The 23,318-nt window shown below is 39.5% G+C and overlaps 5 protein-coding genes across 5 annotated transcripts; all 5 read left to right on the forward strand.

Annotated features, from left to right (window-relative positions):
- The first annotated feature begins 789 nt into the window (after positions 1 to 789).
- Positions 790 to 2,006, forward strand: LOC139443757 (homeobox protein OTX1 B-like). The gene is made up of 4 exons (XM_071224678.1): positions 790 to 885; positions 1,002 to 1,103; positions 1,382 to 1,572; positions 1,679 to 2,006. Exons 1-4 carry the CDS (start codon positions 790 to 792, stop codon positions 2,004 to 2,006), a joined length of 717 nt encoding a protein of 238 aa, XP_071080779.1.
- Positions 2,007 to 4,999: 2,993 nt separating this feature from the next.
- LOC139443758 (homeobox protein OTX1 B-like) lies at positions 5,000 to 6,216 on the forward strand. The gene is made up of 4 exons (XM_071224679.1): positions 5,000 to 5,095; positions 5,212 to 5,313; positions 5,592 to 5,782; positions 5,889 to 6,216. The coding sequence occupies exons 1-4, from the start codon at positions 5,000 to 5,002 to the stop codon at positions 6,214 to 6,216; spliced, it is 717 nt and encodes a 238-aa protein (XP_071080780.1).
- A 2,998-nt stretch (positions 6,217 to 9,214) lies between these two features.
- On the forward strand, positions 9,215 to 10,431 carry LOC139443760 (homeobox protein OTX1 B-like). Its single transcript, XM_071224680.1, has 4 exons — positions 9,215 to 9,310; positions 9,427 to 9,528; positions 9,807 to 9,997; positions 10,104 to 10,431. Exons 1-4 carry the CDS (start codon positions 9,215 to 9,217, stop codon positions 10,429 to 10,431), a joined length of 717 nt encoding a protein of 238 aa, XP_071080781.1.
- Positions 10,432 to 13,427: 2,996 nt separating this feature from the next.
- On the forward strand, positions 13,428 to 14,644 carry LOC139443761 (homeobox protein OTX1 B-like). The gene is made up of 4 exons (XM_071224681.1): positions 13,428 to 13,523; positions 13,640 to 13,741; positions 14,020 to 14,210; positions 14,317 to 14,644. The coding sequence occupies exons 1-4, from the start codon at positions 13,428 to 13,430 to the stop codon at positions 14,642 to 14,644; spliced, it is 717 nt and encodes a 238-aa protein (XP_071080782.1).
- Positions 14,645 to 17,630: 2,986 nt separating this feature from the next.
- Positions 17,631 to 18,856, forward strand: LOC139443762 (homeobox protein OTX1 B-like). The gene is made up of 4 exons (XM_071224682.1): positions 17,631 to 17,726; positions 17,843 to 17,944; positions 18,232 to 18,422; positions 18,529 to 18,856. Exons 1-4 carry the CDS (start codon positions 17,631 to 17,633, stop codon positions 18,854 to 18,856), a joined length of 717 nt encoding a protein of 238 aa, XP_071080783.1.
- Positions 18,857 to 23,318: the final 4,462 nt, after the last annotated feature.

Here is a 23,318-nt window from a genome sequence, read left to right on the forward strand (position 1 = left end):
TGAACAAATACATGATCATCGAGATTTTTCTGTATCCTCTTATTCCAAAGATGTTCAATTATATAATGGATATGCGTTTCAAGCTTATTACGAGCATAACTGTTTCACACAATAACAAATAAGTTATCCTTGTGAAGACTACGGTGTTGTTAATGTTTGTTTGTTTGTTGTTTAACGCCGCACTCGGCAATATTCCAGCTATATGACGACGGTTATTGTTAATGCCTGGCCCTTCCACACACTATAAGGATTCCTCGCTAGGATTTGTAAATGTTTTGTCCCTGTTTGTTAATGAAATTGTCCCACAAAACAAGATGGACATTTAAACGTAGTGTCCACACATATGTGCTACGTAGGGCGGCCTCTTTGATGTAGGTGTAAAGTTTTGACAGGTAAGTGAGTACACGCTCACCTGGCGGAGGCTACTTTAATGTACCGCTACCTCGTCGACGACTGCTACCGTTTTAATTAGGTAAACAAAGATATAGTTCTTATTGCTGTGAAAACAATCAAGATGTTTCAACTTAAACAGCATGGCGGCTATACATGAAGAAAGAATTCCTGATTATTAACAACACAGACGTGGGAGTAATGAGTGGGTGGTGTATGGTGGTTGACTTAAAAGAAGCCCGATGGTCATGGTACGGGTATAAAGTCGAAAACTTCCATCCTTGAGTCATCAGTCATAGAGCTGCCCTAATCGAAACCAGCAAGACTTGTCACCGAGACCATCTTCACATTTCGAGCATTTTCTCTTTTAAAAGTATTCTATACAATTACCACACTATAATGAAAGTGAAGAGCCCCGAAACCAAGCCAAGCAAGTGCACCGTCAACAAGACAATCGTTCCGGCAAGGAACAGAATCAAGTACTCTGCTAGTCAGGTAAACATTTAATTGCTCGAAACGTCAATAGGAAGAAAACATAAACTATTGTTATTTCAAAAGTAAATCGCAATACAAATTTAACACGTTTTCATCTCCACTATCCATATCCACAGTTGAGGCAACTGGAGAAGGTATTCGTGTCCTCTCAGTATCCTGACAGCTCCATCTTGGAGGATCTCTCCAACACCATCAACATCGACGTAGAGAGACTATCGGTAGGTAAATTACACTTAACAGAAGTTCTCGAAAGAGATAATTGATCGCACAATACACAATATCATAGTGATATAAAACTCTCTTTCTTGTCCCCTTAAATGTACATAGGACCCATGAAATGTACTGAAGTGAAATTCTCATTTTTACTGCTTTATTCAGTTTATATGGTAGACTTAAAGAATTGTTGGATATTTCCTTTCATAATCTTTTCAACCCATATAATAGACCCTGATTTCATTAAATGTCTCGATAATAATGACCTCTTTCTGCCATACAGATCTGGTTCCAGAACCGCCGTTCCAAGTTCAAGCGTCAGTCTAAAGGTGCTCACGTGAACTGGATGAGACAGCAACTGTATCAACAAGGAACATCACGGTCACGTGACGTAACGGCTACGGAGGAATGTCACGTGCTCACACCACCAACGACTTCCAAGAAAGATGACGTGAAAGACAAACCCAAATCAAAGTAAGTACACACCAAGTTAGTTTCACCTGCGTGTAGTGGGCTCTTATTAGCTTCAACACAATGGCATGTCTGTCTCGGACTAACAACAATCTCTTCTCTTCTTCAGCCTCCACTACCTACCCAGCACTGGACCCGGCTGCTCTTCAGTGACGGACTACGACCCCGTCTACAACCCCCTGATGTATCCATCATCACACAACGTCTACAGCGCACTCACTGACGCAGTATCCTGTACACGGCCTACCCAGAATACTCTCCACTACCCACATCTGATGACGGAAACATCCTTCCAAGTCACACCATGCCAGCAACAGTGGACAGAGTATTCCAACCAGTCCAACTTCAGCTCTCCCGGAACTCCATACTACCAGAATTATATACCCCACTTCAACTTCCTAAGTGATCAGATGACATTTCCCCAAATAGGCGTCTAGAACCTTCGGGGATGTATTCGTGGCCAGACGAAGCACGAGGGCGTAATTTGTGCAATATGCACTGCAGTCCAATGTTGAACTCATCTTGGGCCTGCTTTGTTGTTACTATTAATGTATATATTGTTGTGTTTACGTTATGGATTGCAACTGTCATTTGAAGAGGACTGTGTAAATGTTTCTGAGATAATAAACATTATCTGAAAACTATCATTTCCTGTTCTTATGAAACACGCATTTTCCCACTTTCATGTAAACCACGATTACAAATATCTTACTGATAAACAAAGGATCCTAAACAGGCGAATCTTGGATTCGAACACATGATTGGTGGATGTTGGTTGGACTAAGAGACAAACCTCTGCACCGTTCAAATGAATCTGCTTGAAGGAAACTTTTATTGTGAAATTTAACCGTTCTTTAGGTTGTGTGATATGAAATATAAAGCATTGTATAAATCATTTTTAGCAAAGCTACCCTCACAGGTATAGATCCTCACCTCCTTGGAAACATGTGTGTTGCAACTGCGACAGATATCCTGCTTTGCTCAGGTCACATTTAAGAGTGTTGTGGTTACATATGTTCCATCGTATATAGGTAATAACTAAAACATTAAATGAAGCTATGTTTTCAAGGCTTGAATGATACATTTGGCATCAAATAACACTCATGTTAAACTTTGAAGCTGCTCAGTTACGGTCAATGTGATATCCCGATCTATGCCTGTAAGGTATTATCAACAACTTTCGTATGCACTTGTAATCGCCATGTTGCGTATAGGAGCCAAACCTTCATGCTGACGTTATCGGATTATCGGGCGCTTCCTTTGGATACCATTGTCTTAAGCAGATGTCGACACAAGTTACCGCCTGGGAGCGTAAAACATATATACATGTATAAGGCGTGTCGGACAAACCAATTACGTCAATCAGTACTGTACATACATTATATACCACTAGTTCAAACCATTCATTATTTCATATGGCGAGAGATACAGACTGGTAAACGGGAAATTTACCCATAGGGTGACCCTTGTATTGCAGAAAAGCCAAGCAAGTAATGGTACAGCAATCACAGTTTAAGGTGTCATTTACAGGTATTTAGATTATTACCACGAAAAAGTACATGGCAATAGTTTCAACAGTTTTAAAAATAGTTTGCCAAATCAATACTGACATTAATTTCTTCATAACCATCATTTAGGATCCGATTTTCTATCATAATACCATATGCATCTTCCAAATGTTATATATCAATTTATTTATGTGTCAGTTTAGGTATGTAATGTGTATTTTATTATCATATTGTGAGGCGCTAAATATACAGGTGAGGAACATCAAACGTCCCATGAAATACTTGAACCTTGTCCCTCTATAAATTGTAAATATAGTTGCTGACTTTTCAGTTTCATGTTGGTTGTGAGTCTTCATTAAATATTAAGTCCAAAAACGTCTCTACACTATGGTGGCAGCCAACTTCTACTAATATTTCGATCAAATGATAATATACCTTACGTCGGAATATATGCCTCGGAATATATAGAATCTGAGCGTGATCTTGAAATAGCTTGGCACATCCGTTCAGTTAGCATAGAGTAACATATTTTGAAGTTAATAAAGTGAAATATAAATAGCTACAAAGAGAAAAGTAATTTTTACGTGTTATCGGTGGTTATGATGGACACGTAACTTGAAAATTGCAAGGTTTTTACCAAACCTAAAATTCTTAAGAGAGGCGGGTAAAGACAATAAAATAAACTTTCCATATTCATATTAAGAATTTGTGTCAAACACACACTCGATTGTATAATTCCGACCATATCATGAGTATGTTTCCATTAGTCGCCATCAAATAGTGATGATACCAGATGTTGGCGAAAAGGCGAGCGTATCCGGCCCCGCTATTTCCCCGGTTACACCCCGTCACAAACACATGCAAAACCAAGGCAATTGTTCACCCGGGAAAAAAAAGGGAACAAGTTAAAATGGGAACTGTATCAAGCATCATTTGGTCACTGATGCGTCAAATTTGGAAATGTCATCCACATGTCTACCACAAAACGTTTTAAAAGCTTTATGTTGTAACTAAGAACACTCTTTGAAATCATCGTGGAAAGAGCTTGCTCGAGTGTACCTCAGAAGTTGTGAAATGTAGACAACTGGGAACCATTTTTCTTGGCTCACGACATATATACGCCTTATTTCTTTTGAACAAATACATGATCATCGAGATTTTTCTGTATCCTCTTATTCCAAAGATGTTCAATTATATAATGGATATGCGTTTCAAGCTTATTACGAGCATAACTGTTTCACACAATAACAAATAAGTTATCCTTGTGAAGACTACGGTGTTGTTAATGTTTGTTTGTTTGTTGTTTAACGCCGCACTCGGCAATATTCCAGCTATATGACGACGGTTATTGTTAATGCCTGGCCCTTCCACACACTATAAGGATTCCTCGCTAGGATTTGTAAATGTTTTGTCCCTGTTTGTTAATGAAATTGTCCCACAAAACAAGATGGACATTTAAACGTAGTGTCCACACATATGTGCTACGTAGGGCGGCCTCTTTGATGTAGGTGTAAAGTTTTGACAGGTAAGTGAGTACACGCTCACCTGGCGGAGGCTACTTTAATGTACCGCTACCTCGTCGACGACTGCTACCGTTTTAATTAGGTAAACAAAGATATAGTTCTTATTGCTGTGAAAACAATCAAGATGTTTCAACTTAAACAGCATGGCGGCTATACATGAAGAAAGAATTCCTGATTATTAACAACACAGACGTGGGAGTAATGAGTGGGTGGTGTATGGTGGTTGACTTAAAAGAAGCCCGATGGTCATGGTACGGGTATAAAGTCGAAAACTTCCATCCTTGAGTCATCAGTCATAGAGCTGCCCTAATCGAAACCAGCAAGACTTGTCACCGAGACCATCTTCACATTTCGAGCATTTTCTCTTTTAAAAGTATTCTATACAATTACCACACTATAATGAAAGTGAAGAGCCCCGAAACCAAGCCAAGCAAGTGCACCGTCAACAAGACAATCGTTCCGGCAAGGAACAGAATCAAGTACTCTGCTAGTCAGGTAAACATTTAATTGCTCGAAACGTCAATAGGAAGAAAACATAAACTATTGTTATTTCAAAAGTAAATCGCAATACAAATTTAACACGTTTTCATCTCCACTATCCATATCCACAGTTGAGGGAACTGGAGAAGGTATTCGTGTCCTCTCAGTATCCTGACAGCTCCATCTTGGAGGATCTCTCCAACACCATCAACATCGACGTAGAGAGACTATCGGTAGGTAAATTACACTTAACAGAAGTTCTCGAAAGAGATAATTGATCGCACAATACACAATATCATAGTGATATAAAACTCTCTTTCTTGTCCCCTTAAATGTACATAGGACCCATGAAATGTACTGAAGTGAAATTCTCATTTTTACTGCTTTATTCAGTTTATATGGTAGACTTAAAGAATTGTTGTATATTTCCTTTCATAATCTTTTCAACCCATATAATAGACCCTGATTTCATTAAATGTCTCGATAATAATGACCTCTTTCTGCCATACAGATCTGGTTCCAGAACCGCCGTTCCAAGTTCAAGCGTCAGTCTAAAGGTGCTCACGTGAACTGGATGAGACAGCAACTGTATCAACAAGGAACATCACGGTCACGTGACGTAACGGCTACGGAGGAATGTCACGTGCTCACACCACCAACGACTTCCAAGAAAGATGACGTGAAAGACAAACCCAAATCAAAGTAAGTACACACCAAGTTAGTTTCACCTGCGTGTAGTGGGCTCTTATTAGCTTCAACACAATGGCATGTCTGTCTCGGACTAACAACAATCTCTTCTCTTCTTCAGCCTCCACTACCTACCCAGCACTGGACCCGGCTGCTCTTCAGTGACGGACTACGACCCCGTCTACAACCCCCTGATGTATCCATCATCACACAACGTCTACAGCGCACTCACTGACGCAGTATCCTGTACACGGCCTACCCAGAATACTCTCCACTACCCACATCTGATGACGGAAACATCCTTCCAAGTCACACCATGCCAGCAACAGTGGACAGAGTATTCCAACCAGTCCAACTTCAGCTCTCCCGGAACTCCATACTACCAGAATTATATACCCCACTTCAACTTCCTAAGTGATCAGATGACATTTCCCCAAATAGGCGTCTAGAACCTTCGGGGATGTATTCGTGGCCAGACGAAGCACGAGGGCGTAATTTGTGCAATATGCACTGCAGTCCAATGTTGAACTCATCTTGGGCCTGCTTTGTTGTTACTATTAATGTATATATTGTTGTGTTTACGTTATGGATTGCAACTGTCATTTGAAGAGGACTGTGTAAATGTTTCTGAGATAATAAACATTATCTGAAAACTATCATTTCCTGTTCTTATGAAACACGCATTTTCCCACTTTCATGTAAACCACGATTACAAATATCTTACTGATAAACAAAGGATCCTAAACAGGCGAATCTTGGATTCGAACACATGATTGGTGGATGTTGGTTGGACTAAGAGACAAACCTCTGCACCGTTCAAATGAATCTGCTTAAAGGAAACTTTTATTGTGAAATTTAACCGTTCTTTAGGTTGTGTGATATGAAATATAAAGCATTGTATAAATCATTTTTAGCAAAGCTACCCTCACAGGTATAGATCCTCACCTCCTTGGAAACATGTGTGTTGCAACTGCGACAGATATCCTGCTTTGCTCAGGTCACATTTAAGAGTGTTGTGGTTACATATGTTCCATCGTATATAGGTAATAACTAAAACATTAAATGAAGCTATGTTTTCAAGGCTTGAATGATACATTTGGCATCAAATAACACTCATGTTAAACTTTGAAGCTGCTCAGTTACGGTCAATGTGATATCCCGATCTATGCCTGTAAGGTATTATCAACAACTTTCGTATGCACTTGTAATCGCCATGTTGCGTATAGGAGCCAAACCTTCATGCTGACGTTATCGGATTATCGGGCGCTTCCTTTGGATACCATTGTCTTAAGCAGATGTCGACACAAGTTACCGCCTGGGAGCGTAAAACATATATACATGTATAAGGCGTGTCGGACAAACCAATTACGTCAATCAGTACTGTACATACATTATATACCACTAGTTCAAACCATTCATTATTTCATATGGCGAGAGATACAGACTGGTAAACGGGAAATTTACCCATAGGGTGACCCTTGTATTGCAGAAAAGCCAAGCAAGTGATGGTACAGCAATCACAGTTTAAGGTGTCATTTACAGGTATTTGGATTATTACCACGAAAAAGTACATGGCAATAGTTTCAACAGTTTTAAAAATAGTTTGCCAAATCAATACTGACATTAATTTCTTCATAACCATCATTTAGGATCCGATTTTCTATCATAATACCATATGCATCTTCCAAATGTTATATATCAATTTATTTATGTGTCAGTTTAGGTATGTAATGTGTATTTTATTATCATATTGTGAGGCGCTAAATATACAGGTGAGGAACATCAAACGTCCCATGAAATACTTGAACCTTGTCCCTCTATAAATTGTAAATATAGTTGCTGACTTTTCAGTTTCATGTTGGTTGTGAGTCTTCATTAAATATTAAGTCCAAAAACGTCTCTACACTATGGTGGCAGCCAACTTCTACTAATATTTCGATCAAATGATAATATACCTTACGTCGGAATATATGCCTCGGAATATATAGAATCTGAGCGTGATCTTGAAATAGCTTGGCACATCCGTTCAGTTAGCATAGAGTAACATATTTTGAAGTTAATAAAGTGAAATATAAATAGCTACAAAGAGAAAAGTAATTTTTACGTGTTATCGGTGGTTATGATGGACACGTAACTTGAAAATTGCAAGGTTTTTACCAAACCTAAAATTCTTAAGAGAGGCGGGTAAAGACAATAAAATAAACTTTCCATATTCATATTAAGAATTTGTGTCAAACACACACTCGATTGTATAATTCCGACCATATCATGAGTATGTTTCCATTAGTCGCCATCAAATAGTGATGATACCAGATGTTGGCGAAAAGGCGAGCGTATCCGGCCCCGCTATTTCCCCGGTTGCACCCCGTCACAAACACATGCAAAACCAAGGCAATTGTTCACCCGAAAAAAAAACAAGGGAACAAGTTAAAAAGGGAACTGTATCAAGCATCATTTGGTCACTGGTGCGTCAGATTTGGAAATGTCATCCACATGTCTACCACAAAAGCTTTAAAAGCTTTATGTTGTAACTAAGAACACTCTTTGAAATCATCGTGGAAAGAGCTTGCTCGAGTGTACCTCAAAAGTTGTGAAATGTAGACAACTGGGAACCATTTTTCTTGGCTCACGACATATATACGCCTTATTTCTTTTGAACAAATACATGATCATCGAGATTTTTCTGTATCCTCTTATTCCAAAGATGTTCAATTATATAATGGATATGCGTTTCAAGCTTATTACGAGCATAACTGTTTCACACAATAACAAATAAGTTATCCTTGTGAAGACTACGGTATTGTTAATGTTTGTTTGTTTGTTTGTTGTTTAACGCCGCACTCGGCAATATTCCAGCTATATGACGACGGTTATTGTTAATGCCTGGCCCTTCCACACACTATAAGGATTCCTCGCTAGGATTTGTAAATGTTTTGTCCCTGTTTGTTAATGAAATTGTCCCACAAAACAAGATGGACATTTAAACGTAGTGTCCACACAGGTGTGCTACGTAGGGCGGCCTCTTTGATGTAGGTGTAAAGTTTTGACAGGTAAGTGAGTACACGCTCACCTGGCGGAGGCTACTTTAATGTACCGCTACCTCGTCGACGACTGCTACCGTTTTAATTAGGTAAACAAAGATATAGTTCTTATTGCTGTGAAAACAATCAAGATGTTTCAACTTAAACAGCATGGCGGCTATACATGAAGAAAGAATTCCTGATTATTAACAACACAGACGTGGGAGTAATGAGTGGGTGGTGTATGGTGGTTGACTTAAAAGAAGCCCGATGGTCATGGTACGGGTATAAAGTCGAAAACTTCCATCCTTGAGTCATCAGTCATAGAGCTGCCCTAATCGAAACCAGCAAGACTTGTCACCGAGACCATCTTCACATTTCGAGCATTTTCTCTTTTAAAAGTATTCTATACAATTACCACACTATAATGAAAGTGAAGAGCCCCGAAACCAAGCCAAGCAAGTGCACCGTCAACAAGACAATCGTTCCGGCAAGGAACAGAATCAAGTACTCTGCTAGTCAGGTAAACATTTAATTGCTCGAAACGTCAATAGGAAGAAAACATAAACTATTGTTATTTCAAAAGTAAATCGCAATACATATTTAACACGTCTTCATCTCCACTATCCATATCCACAGTTGAGGGAACTGGAGAAGGTATTCGTGTCCTCTCAGTATCCTGACAGCTCCATCTTGGAGGATCTCTCCAACACCATCAACATCGACGTAGAGAGACTATCGGTAGGTAAATTACACTTAACAGAAGTTCTCGAAAGAGATAATTGATCGCACAATACACAATATCATAGTGATATAAAACTCTCTTTCTTGTCCCCTTAAATGTACATAGGACCCATGAAATGTACTGAAGTGAAATTCTCATTTTTACTGCTTTATTCAGTTTATATGGTAGACTTAAAGAATTGTTGGATATTTCATTTCATAATCTTTTCAACCCATATAATAGACCCTGATTTCATTAAATGTCTCGATAATAATGACCTCTCTCTGCCATACAGATCTGGTTCCAGAACCGCCGTTCCAAGTTCAAGCGTCAGTCTAAAGGTGCTCACGTGAACTGGATGAGACAGCAACTGTATCAACAAGGAACATCACGGTCACGTGACATAACGGCTACGGACAAGTGTCACGTGCTCACACCACCAACGACTTCCAAGAAAGATGACGTGAAAGACAAACCCAAATCAAAGTAAGTACACACCAAGTTGGTTTCACAGGCATGTAGTGGGCTCTTATTAGCTTCAACACAATGGCATGTCTGTCTCGGACTAACAACAATCTCTTCTCTTCTTCAGCCTCCACTACCTACCCAGCACTGGACCCGGCTGCTCTTCAGTGACGGACTACGACCACGTCTACAACCCCCTGATGTACCCATCATCACACAACGTCTACAGCGCACTCACTGACGCAGTATCCTGTACACGGCCTACCCAGAATACTCTCCACTACCCACATGTGATGACGGAAACATCCTTCCAAGTCACACCATGCCAGCAACAGTGGACAGAGTATTCCAACCAGTCCAACTTCAGCTCTCCCGGAACTCCATACTACCAGAATTATATACCCCACTTCAACTTCCTAAGTGATCAGATGACATTTCCCCAGATAGGCGTCTAGAACCTTCGGGGATGTATTCGTGGCCAGACGAAGCACGAGGGCGTAATTTGTGCAACATGCACTGCAGTCCAATGTTGAACTCATCTTGGGCCTGCTTTGTTACTATTAATGTATATATTGTTGTGTTTACGTTATGGATTGCAACTGTCATTTGAAGAGGACTGTGTAAATGTTTCTGAGATAATAAACATTATCTGAAAACTATCATTTCATGTTCTTATGAAACACGCATTTTCCCACTTTCATGTAAACCACGATTACAAATATCTTACTGATAAACAAAGGATCCTAAACAGGCGAATCTTGGATTCGAACACATGATTGGTGGATGTTGGTTGGACTAAGAGACAAACCTCTGCACCGTTCAAATGAATCTGCTTGAAGGAAACTTTTATTGTGAAATTTAACCGTTCTTTAGGTTGTGTGATATGAAATATAAAGCATTGTATAAATCATTTTTAGCAAAGCTACCCTCACAGGTATAGATCCTCACCTCCTTGGAAACATGTGTGTTGCAACTGCGACAGATATCCTGCTTTGCTCAGGTCACATTTAAGAGTGTTGTGGTTACATATGTTCCATCGTATATAGGTAATAACTAAAACATTAAATGAAGCTATGTTTTCAAGGCTTGAATGATACATTTGGCATCAAATAACACTCATGTTAAACTTTGAAGCTGCTCAGTTACGGTCAATGTGATATCCCGATCTATGCCTGTAAGGTATTATCAACAACTTTCGTATGCACTTGTAATCGCCATGTTGCGTATAGGAGCCAAACCTTCATGCTGACGTTATCGGATTATCGGGCGCTTCCTTTGGATACCATTGTCTTAAGCAGATGTCGACACAAGTTACCGCCTGGGAGCGTAAAACATATATACATGTATAAGGCGTGTCGGACAAACCAATTACGTCAATCAGTACTGTACATACTTTATATACCACTAGTTCAAACCATTCATTATTTCATATGGCGAGAGATACAGACTGGTAAACGGGAAATTTACCCATAGGGTGACCCTTGTATTGCAGAAAAGCCAAGCAAGTAATGGTACAGCAATCACAGTTTAAGGTGTCATTTACAGGTATTTGGATTATTACCACGAAAAAGTACATGGCAATAGTTTCAACAGTTTTAAAAATAGTTTGCCAAATCAATACTGACATTAATTTCTTCATAACCATCATTTAGGATCCGATTTTCTATCATAATACCATATGCATCTTCCAAATGTTATATATCAATTTATTTATGTGTCAGTTTAGGTATGTAATGTGTATTTTATTATCATATTGTGAGGCGCTAAATATACAGGTGAGGAACATCAAACGTCCCATGAAATACTTGAACCTTGTCCCTCTATAAATTGTAAATATAGTTGCTGACTTTTCAGTTTCATGTTGGTTGTGAGTCTTCATTAAATATTAAGTCCAAAAACGTCTCTACACTATGGTGGCAGCCAACTTCTACTAATATTTCGATCAAATGATAATATACCTTACGTCGGAATATATGCCTCGGAATATATAGAATCTGAGCGTGATCTTGAAATAGCTTGGCACATCCGTTCAGTTAGCATAGAGTAACATATTTAGAAGTTAATAAAGTGAAATATAAATAGCTACAAAGAGAAAAGTAATTTTTACGTGTTATCGGTGGTTATGATGGACACGTAACTTGAAAATTGCAAGGTTTTTACCAAACCTAAAATTCTTAAGAGAGGCGGGTAAAGACAATAAAATAAACTTTCCATATTCATATTAAGAATTTGTGTCAAACACACACTCGATTGTATAATTACGACCATATCATGAGTATGTTTCCATTAGTCGCCATCAAATAGTGATGATACCAGATGTTGGCAAAAAAGGCGAGCGTATCCGGCCCCGCTATTTCCCCGGTTGCACCCCGTCACAAACACATGCAAAACCAAGGCAATTGTTCACCCGAAAAAAAAACAAGGGAACAAGTTAAAAAGGGAACTGTATCAAGCATCATTTGGTCACTGGTGCGTCAGATTTGGAAATGTCATCCACATGTCTACCACAAAAGCTTTAAAAGCTTTATGTTGTAACTAAGAACACTCTTTGAAATCATCGTGGAAAGAGCTTGCTCGAGTGTACCTCAGAAGTTGTGAAATGTAGACAACTGGGAACCATTTTTCTTGGCTCACGACATATATACGCCTTATTTCTTTTGAACAAATACATGATCATCGAGATTTTTCTGTATCCTCTTATTCCAAAGATGTTCAATTATATAATGGATATGCGTTTCAAGCTTATTACGAGCATAACTGTTTCACACAATAACAAATAAGTCATCCTTGTGAAGACTACGGTATTGTTAATGTTTGTTTGTTTGTTTGTTGTTTAACGCCGCACTCGGCAATATTCCAGCTGTATGACGACGGTTATTGTTAATGCCTGGCCCTTCCACACACTATAAGGATTCCTCGCTAGGATTTGTAAATGTTTTGTCCCTGTTTGTTAATGAAATTGTCCCACAAAACAAGATGTACATTTAAACGTAGTGTCCACACAGGTGTGCTACGTAGGGCGGCCTCTTTGATGTAGGTGTAAAGTTTTGACAGGTAAGTGAGTACACGCTCACCTGGCGGAGGCTACTTTAATGTACCGCTACCTCGTCGACGACTGCTACCGTTTTAATTAGGTAAACAAAGATATAGTTCTTATTGCTGTGAAAACAATCAAGATGTTTCAACTTAAACAGCATGGCGGCTATACATGAAGAAAGAATTCCTGATTATTAACAACACAGACGTGGGAGTAATGAGTGGGTGGTGTATGGTGGTTGACTTAAAAGAAGCCCGATGGTCATGGTACGGGTATAAAGTCGAAAACTTCCATCCTTGAGTCATCAGTCATAGAGCTGCCCTAATCGAAACCAGCAAGACTTGTCACCGAGACCATCTTCACATTTCGAGCATTTTCTCTTTTAAAAGTATTCTATACAATTACCACACTATAATGAAAGTGAAGAGCCCCGAAACCAAGCCAAGCAAGTGCACCGTCAACAAGACAATCGTTCCGGCAAGGAACAGAATCAAGTACTCTGCTAGTCAGGTAAACATTTAATTGCTCGAAACGTCAATAGGAAGAAAACATAAACTATTGTTATTTCAAAAGTAAATCGCAATACAAATTTAACACGTTTTCATCTCCACTATCCATATCCACAGTTGAGGCAACTGGAGAAGGTATTCGTGTCCTCTCAGTATCCTGACAGCTCCATCTTGGAGGATCTCTCCAACACCATCAACATCGACGTAGAGAGATTATCGGTAGGTAAATTACACTTAACAGAAGTTCTCGAAAGAGATAATTGATCGCACAATACACAATATCATAGTGATATAAAACTCTCTTTCTTGTCCCCTTAAATGTACATAGGACCCATGAAATGTACTGAAGTGAAATTCTCATTTTTACTGCTTTATTCAGTTTATATGGTAGACTTAAAGAATTGTTGGATATTTCCTTTCATAATCTTTTCAACCCATATAATAGACCCTGATTTCATTAAATGTCTCGATAATAATGACCTCTTTCTGCCATACAGATCTGGTTCCAGAACCGCCGTTCCAAGTTCAAGCGTCAGTCTAAAGGTGCTCACGTGAACTGGATGAGACAGCAACTGTATCAACAAGGAACATCACGGTCACGTGACGTAACGGCTACGGAGGAATGTCACGTGCTCACACCACCAACGACTTCCAAGAAAGATGACGTGAAAGACAAACCCAAATCAAAGTAAGTACACACCAAGTTAGTTTCACCTGCGTGTAGTGGGCTCTTATTAGCTTCAACACAATGGCATGTCTGTCTCGGACTAACAACAATCTCTTCTCTTCTTCAGCCTCCACTACCTACCCAGCACTGGACCCGGCTGCTCTTCAGTGACGGACTACGACCCCGTCTACAACCCCCTGATGTATCCATCATCACACAACGTCTACAGCGCACTCACTGACGCAGTATCCTGTACACGGCCTACCCAGAATACTCTCCACTACCCACATCTGATGACGGAAACATCCTTCCAAGTCACACCATGCCAGCAACAGTGGACAGAGTATTCCAACCAGTCCAACTTCAGCTCTCCCGGAACTCCATACTACCAGAATTATATACCCCACTTCAACTTCCTAAGTGATCAGATGACATTTCCCCAAATAGGCATCTAGAACCTTCGGGGATGTATTCGTGGCCAGATGAAGCACGAGGGCGTAATTTGTGCAATATGCACTGCAGTCCAATGTTGAACTCATCTTGGGCCTGCTTTGTTACTATTAATGTATATATTGTTGTGTTTACGTTATGGATTGCAACTGTCATTTGAAGAGGACTGTGTAAATGTTTCTGAGATAATAAACATTATCTGAAAACTATCATTTCATGTTCTTATGAAACACGCATTTTCCCACTTTCATGTAAACCACGATTACAAATATCTTACTGATAAACAAGGGATCTTAAACAGGCGAATCTTGGATTCGAACACATGATTGGTGGATGTTGGTTGGACTAAGAGACAAACCTCTGCACCGTTCAAATGAATCTGCTTGAAGGAAACTTTTATTGTGAAATTTAACCGTTCTTTAGGTTGTGTGATATGAAATATAAAGCATTGTATAAATCATTTTTAGCAAAGCTACCCTCACAGATATAGATCCTCACCTCCTTGGAAACATGTGTGTTGCAACTGCGACAGATATCCTGCTTTGCTCAGGTCACATTTAAGAGTGTTGTGGTTACATATGTTCCATCGTATATAGGTAATAACTAAAACATTGAATGAAGCTATGTTTTCAAGGCTTGAATGATACATTTGGCATCAAATAACTCTCATGTTAAACTTTGAAGCTGCTTGGTTACGGTCAATGTGATATCCCGATCAATGCCATACGGTATTATCAACAACTTTCGTATGCACCTGTAATCGCCATGTTGCGTATAGGAGCCAAACCTTCATGCTGACGTTATCGGATTATCGGGCGCTTCCTTTGGATATCATTGTCTTAAGCTGCTGTCGACACACGTTACCGTCTGGGAGCGTAAAACATACATACATGTATAAGGCATGTCGGACAAACCAATTACGTCAATCAGTACTGTACATACATTATATACCACTAGTTCAAACCATTCATTATTTCATATGGTGAGAGATACAGACTGGTAAACGGGAAATTTACCTATAGGGTGACCCTTGTATTGCAGAAAAGCCAAGCAAGTAATGGTACAGCATTTACAGTTTAAGGTGTCATTTACAGGTATTTGGATTATTACCACGAAAAAGTACATGGCAATAGTTTCAACAGTTTTAAAAATAGATTGCCAAATGAATACTGACATTAAATTCTTCATAACCATCATTTAGGACCCGATTTTCTATCATAATACCATATGCATCTTCCAAATGTTATATATCAGTTTATTTATGTGTCAGTTTAGGTATGTAATGTGTATTTTATTATCATATTGTGAGGCGCTAAATATACAGGTGAGGAACATCAAACGTCCCATGAAATACTTGCACCTTATCCCTCTATAAATTGTAAATATAGTTGCTGACTTTTCAGTTTCATGTGGGTTGTGAGTCTTCACTAAATATTAAGTCCAAAAACATCTCTACACTTTGGTGGCAGCCAACTTCTACTCTACTAATATTTTGATCAAATGATAATATCCCTTACGTAGGAATATATGCATCAGAATATATAGAATCTGAGCGTGATCTTGAAATAGCTTGGTACATCCGTTCAATTAGCATAGAGTAAAATATTTAGAAGTTAATAAAGTGAAATATAAATAGCTACAAAGAGAAAAGTAATTTTTACGTGTAATTGGTGGTTATGATGGACACGTAACTTGAAAATTGCAAGGTTTTTACCAAACTCAAAATTCTTAAGAGAGACAATAAAATAAACTTTCCATATTCATATTAAGAATTTGTGTCAAACACACACTCGATTGTATAATTCCGACCATATCATGAGTATGTTTCCATTAATCGCCATCAAATAGTGATGATACCAGATGTTGGCGAAAAGGCGAGCGTATCCGGCCCCGCTATTTCCCCGGTTACACCCCGTCACAAACACATGCAAAACCAAGGCAATTGTTCACCCGGGAAAAAAAAGGGAACAAGTTAAAAAGGGAACTGTATCAAGCATCATTTGGTCACTGATGCTTCAAATTTGGAAATGTCATCCACATGTCTACCACAAAACGTTTTAAAAGCTTTATGTTGTAACTAAGAACACTCTTTGAAATCATCGTGGAAAGAGCTTGCTCGAGTGTACCTCAAAAGTTGTGAAATGTAGACAACTGGGAACCATTTATCTTGGCTCACGACATATATACGCCTTATTTCTTTTGAACAAAAATGATCATCGAGATTTTTCTGTATCCTCTTATTCCAAAGATGTTCAATTATATAATGGATATGCGTTTCAAGCTTATTACGAGCATAACTGTTTCACACAATAGCAAATAAGTTATCCTTGTGAAGACTACGGTATTGTTAATGTTTGTTTGTTTGTTTGTTGTTTAACACCGCACTCAGCAATATTCCAGCTATATGACGGCGGTTATTGTTAATGCCTGGCCCTTCCACACACTATAAGGATTCCTCGCTAGGATTTGTAAATGTTTTGTCCCTGTTTGTTAATGAAATTGTCCCACAAAACAAGATAGACATTTAAACGTAGTGTCCACACAGGTGTGCTACGTAGGGCGGCCTCTTTGATGTAGGTGTAAAGTTTTGACAGGTAAGTGAGTACACGCTCACCTGGCGGAGGCTACTTTAATGTACCGCTACCTCGTCGACGACTGCTACCGTTTTAATTAGGTAAACAAAGATATAGTTCTTATTGCTGTGAAAACAATCAAGATGTTTCAACTTAAACAGCATGGCGGCTATACATGAAGAAAGAATTCCTGATTATTAACAACACAGACGTGGGAGTAATAAGTGGGTGGTGTATGGTGGTTGACTTAAAAGAAGCCCGATGGTCATGGTACGGGTATAAAGTCGAAAACTTCCATCCTTGAGTCATCAGTCAAAGAGCTGCCCTAATCGAAACCAGCAAGACTTGTCACCGAGACCATCTTCACATTTCGAGCATTTTCTCTTTTAAAAGTATTCTATACAATTACCACACTAAAATGAAAGTGAAGAGCCCCGAAACCAAGCCAAGCAAGTGCACCGCCAACAAGACAATCGTTCCGGCAAGGAACAGAATCAAGTACTCTGCTAGTCAGGTAAACATTTAATTGCTCGAAACGTCAATAGGAAGAAAACATAAACTATTGTTATTTCAAAAGTAAATCGCAATACAAATTTAACACGTTTTCATCTCCACTATCCATATCCACAGTTGAGGCAACTGGAGAAGGTATTCGTGTCCTCTCAGTATCCTGACAGCTCCATCTTGGAGGATCTCTCCAACACCATCAACATCGACGTAGAGAGACTATCGGTAGGTAAATCCACTTTATTACACTTAACAGAAGTTCTCGAAAGAGATAATTGATCGCACAATACACAATATCATAGTGATATAAAACTCTCTTTCTTGTCCCCTTAAATGTACATAGGACCCATGAAATGTACTGAAGTGAAATTCTCGCTTTTACTGCTTTATTCAGTTTATATGGTAGACTTAAAGAATTGTTGTATATTTCCTTTCATAATCTTTTCAACCCATATAATAGACCCTGATTTCATTAAATGTCTCGATAATAATGACCTCTTTCTGCCATACAGATCTGGTTCCAGAACCGCCGTTCCAAGTTCAAGCGTCAGTCTAAAGGTGCTCACGTGAACTGGATGAGACAGCAACTGTATCAACAAGGAACGTCACGGTCACGTGACGTAACGGCTACGGACGAGTGTCACGTGCTCACACCACCAACGACTTCCAAGAAAGATGACGTGAAAGACAAACCCAAATCAAAGTAAGTACACACCAAGTTAGTTTCACCTGCGTGTAGTGGGCTCTTATTAGCTTCAACACAATGGCATGTCTGTCTCGGACTAACAACAATCTCTTCTCTTCTTCAGCCTCCACTACCTACCCAGCACTGGACCCGGCTGCTCCTCAGTGACGGACTACGACCCCGTCTACACCCCCCTGATGTATCCATCATCACACAACGTCTACAGCGCACTCACTGACGCAGTATCCTGTACACGGCCTACCCAGAATACTCTCCACTACCCACATCTGATGACGGAAACATCCTTCCAAGTCACACCATGCCAGCAACAGTGGACAGAGTATTCCAACCAGTCCAACTTCAGCTCTCCCGGAACTCCATACTACCAGAATTATATACCCCACTTCAACTTCCTAAGCGATCAGATGACATTTCCCCAGATAGGCGTCTAGAACCTTCGGGGATGTATTCGTGGTCAGATGAAGCACGAGGGCGTAATTTGTGCAATATGCACTGCAGTCCAATGTTGAACTCATCTTGGGCCTGCTTTGTTACTATTAATGTATATATTGTTGTGTTTACGTTATGGATTGCAACTGTCATTTGAAGAGGACTGTGTAAATGTTTCTGAGATAATAAACATTATCTGAAAACTATCATTTCATATTCTTATGCAGCCCGCATTTTCCCACTTTTATGTAAACCAGGATTATAAGTATCTTACTGATAAACAAAGGATCCTAAACAGGCGAATCTTGGATTCGAACACATGATTGGTGGATGTTGGTTGGACAAAGAGTCAAACCTCTGCACAGATCAAAGGAAACTGCTTGAAGGAAACTTTTAATGTGACATTTAACCGTTCTTTTGTTGGGTAATATCAAATATACAGCATCTACCCTCACAGATATAGGGTCGATGGGGTAGCCTGGTGGTAAAAGCGTTCGCTCGTAACACTGAAGACCCGGGTTCGATTGCCCACATGGGCACAATGTGTGAAGCCCATTTCTGGATATTGCTAGAATATTGCAAAGGCGGTGTAAAACAATACTCGCTCACTAGAAGATATAGATCCTCACCTCCTTGGAAAAATGTGTGTTGCAACTGCGACAGATATCCTGCTTTGCTGAGATATAGAAATCCAATTCCCAGTCGTGCATTTATTATCAATTATCAATACCACTTGTGAAGATACCTCAAACCAGGACGTCACAACAGATACCTCACACTCATGTTAGAATATACAGCAACTTTGAAGCTACTCAGTTCTGGTCAATGTCATCACCTGATCTATGCCTGTAAGGTATTATCAACAACTTTTGTATGCACTTGCAATCGCCATGTTGCGTATATGAGCCAAACCTTCATGCTAACGGATTATCGGGCGCTTTCCTCGGACTGAAGCAGCTGTCGACACAAGGTACCGTCTGGGAACATCAAACATATATACAGTACCATATTGTTTCTTTATTACTGTTTTAGCACTGAAAAGGAAATTTGTAAGCACTTAATGCAGAACCAATACGTCACACTACACTAAATCCACCATACTGTGCACCATAAAATACCCTTAATAGTCATTTTATGTTTTTAATGTGTTGTAATACCAACACTTGAATTTCAGTTTCTTGAATTCTATAGAGATATAACACTGACACAGTTTACGTAAGTAATAGCACTGTGGAGACACCTAACTGATTTTCAGTGACCCCTTCATATAATTTTCACCAAAACATTTCGTCTTATGCCCAATGAAATCTGTTTCAGGAGATAAGCGAGCCTGGTTAATGTCTGGCGTTGACGTTTTACATTTTGAAGATGTCCATGTGAGATTATAAAAAGATAACAAAATTCGATTTCAGCCCTACGAAATTTGAAAACTAATAAGACAACCCGTGTTAATCAGACGGCAAATGAGTGCCGAACAAATCGACTCCCGATTGTGGGAAGCCATTCAGTGTGTTTTTCAACCGTGCCACAAACCATGATATGTGGTTTTCCGGAACCTTTAAACCGATTTATCAAAAGATAATGACGTAGCTCCTTACAAACCAATAACCATTTTTTGTATGCTGTTCAAGCAAAATACTCACAGCTGTCATAATAATGGTAGTATCCACTTCCTCATACAACATGAAATTTTGTCAGAAGACCATGCTGGATATCGTAATTAAATGCTATCACTTCTCAATAATCACTTCCATGTTTTCGACTTCTCAAAAGTGTTCGATACTGATCACACTTTTCAAAACTATGGGGAGTCTGGAATCGTGGCAATAGTAATTCCGATGGTCAACTATTTAAGTCATGTACCAGGTATGTCGCCCAGTGACCAAAGATAAGGAAACTTGTTATTTGTGAAAACGGTGTCAGACATGGTGAAAATGTCACACCCATGCTCTTCACTTACATCTTCAAACTATCTCGGCATTGTTTTTGCAATCAAGGTCGTTTTGTCCATTTCGAAAGATTATACCAACCAAATATGATCATGACACTTTTCTACATTAGAATACGCTCTGTGTTTACCAACTGATTTACATTACAAACTATCGCATCCCAACGAACCTGTGCGAAATATAGGGATCTGAATCCCTAACAGTTATATACAAATCCCATTTATCTGGATTTATTTCGAGGCTTAGAAAAGGGGACATACAGCCAACGATCTATGAAGAAACAATATATATCGCTGCATTACGATTTTGAGTGAAATAATATGTTGATGTTGTTGCTGAACACCACATCACACGTCCAACAAGACTCCAGTTCCGCCGTCCAGATCACATACAACAACATCAAGCAACCAGATACGGTGTCTTTGCCTCTAAATTTTAACTCAACATGATCAAGGAACTAACGGAAGCCATTCACATCAAAAGATACCAGCCGTCCATCAAACAAAGACCAACTAACGAAAGCCATTCACATCAAAAGATATCAGCCGTCCGTCACACAAAGAGCAACTAACGGAAGCCATTCACATCAAAAGATACCAGCCGTCCATTAAAAGAGAGCAACTAACGGAAGCTATTCATATTAAAAGATATCGGCCGTCCATCATACAAAGACCAACTAACGGAAGCCATTCACATCAAAAGATACCATCCGTCCATCACACAAAGACCAACTAACGGAAGCCATTCACATCAAAAGATACCATCCGTCCATCACACAAAGACCAACTAACGGAAGCCATTCACATCAAAGATACCACCCGTCCATCACACAAAGACCAACTAACGGAAGCCATTCACATCAAAAGATACCATCCGTCCATCACACAAAGACCAACTAACGGAAGCCATTCACATCAAAAGATATCGGCCGTCCATCATACAAAGACCAACTAACGGAAGCCATTCACATCAAAAGATATCGGCCGTCCATCATACAAAGACCAACTAACGGAAGCTATTCACATCAAAAGATATCGGCCGTCCATCATACATAAACCAACTAACGGAAGCTATTCACATCAAAAGATATCGGCCGTCCATCCAACAGAGACCAGGGTAACTTCATCCCGTCAGTGTACCATGACCTCGTCAACTACAATCACACTGGCTCTCACCATTGTAATGATACACTGTATACGAAAATAACATATTTTTGTGATATAACATGTCTAAAAAGTTTAAAGATGATTCCCTATTGAAGAATATCTAGCCTATGTTTTGACGACCTTCATAAGATTAATGAACATAAAAAATATCAAACATTTAAACGCACCGTGAAGAGGAATTGTGGGACCAGCTAATTGGTAATTTTAAACGGAGTTACGTCCCTTGTACAAGCTCCCTCCAGGGACCACATGCAAACTTCAGACACTGCGGCACAGTATGGCACAGTAAAATATCATACATTTACCTAAAACCATTTAGGCATAATGATACTCGCACAAATATTTGTTTCAAACAGAGACAAATACACACACTGTCTCTTTCAGTATTTTTTTTGCATGACTGGTGTGTACATGTTTAATCCTATCACTATGTAATGCTGGCTTCTTCCGCTGTCCAATCTGCTGATTATGTGTTTGTTAAACCAACAATTACACGCTCAGGTGCGCTAAGTCGGGCGACCTCTTTGATGTAGGTGGAACGTTTTGACAGGTAAATGAGGATGGACGCTGGAGACGGTGGCCAAGTCTTGGATGTGCGCCTACCCGTGCACAAGGGGAGTAGGATGCTGCTATATAGATTGAGAAAACAATTAACATTCTCATTGCTGTAAAAATAATAATGGTTTCGCAAGAAGCTCTCCTCGGCGAGTCGTATCTGCTCTTGTGAAAGAGATCTGATTCTTACAACAACATGATCTCAATGTGTTGTTTTTCGATAGGTGTTGAAAGAGTTCCGACAGCCAGAAATACGTATAAAACTCACACGTTCCGATATCACAGCATCATTTCTGATATCTCATTTCGTGAACAAGTTGTCTGCAGCGTCTATAGATTTAAACAGTTCGTCACGCCAACTATCTAACCATACAAGTAAGTTGCCGAGTCAAACAGCATGTTTCTATTGCATGATAATGCAGCTGAATGTGTTTGTTTGTTGTTTAACGCCGCACTCAGCAATATTCCAGCTATGTGACGGCGGTCTATAAGTAATCTGGACCAAACAATCCAGTGATTGATATCATGAGCATTGATCCACGCAATTGGGATACGATGACACGCATCAACCAAGTCAGCGAGTCTGACCATCCGATCCTCGGCAAGCATGGGGTGCTGAAGACCTATTCCATCCTTGATCTTCACGGGTCAGCTGAAATTAGTTTGGTTTGGATGCATTGCATATGCCCTTCTATATTAAAAGGTTACTAAAATAAAAACCCTGCGGTGTGCTTACAGAATGTAAATGTACGTTTGTTTAAAGCCGCACTCAGCAATATTCCAGCTATAAGATC

The sequence above is a fragment of the Haliotis cracherodii genome, unplaced genomic scaffold, assembly GCF_022045235.1.
Source record: "Haliotis cracherodii isolate W230 unplaced genomic scaffold, xgHalCrac1.p SCAF_5, whole genome shotgun sequence".
NCBI lineage: Eukaryota > Metazoa > Mollusca > Gastropoda > Lepetellida > Haliotidae > Haliotis > Haliotis cracherodii.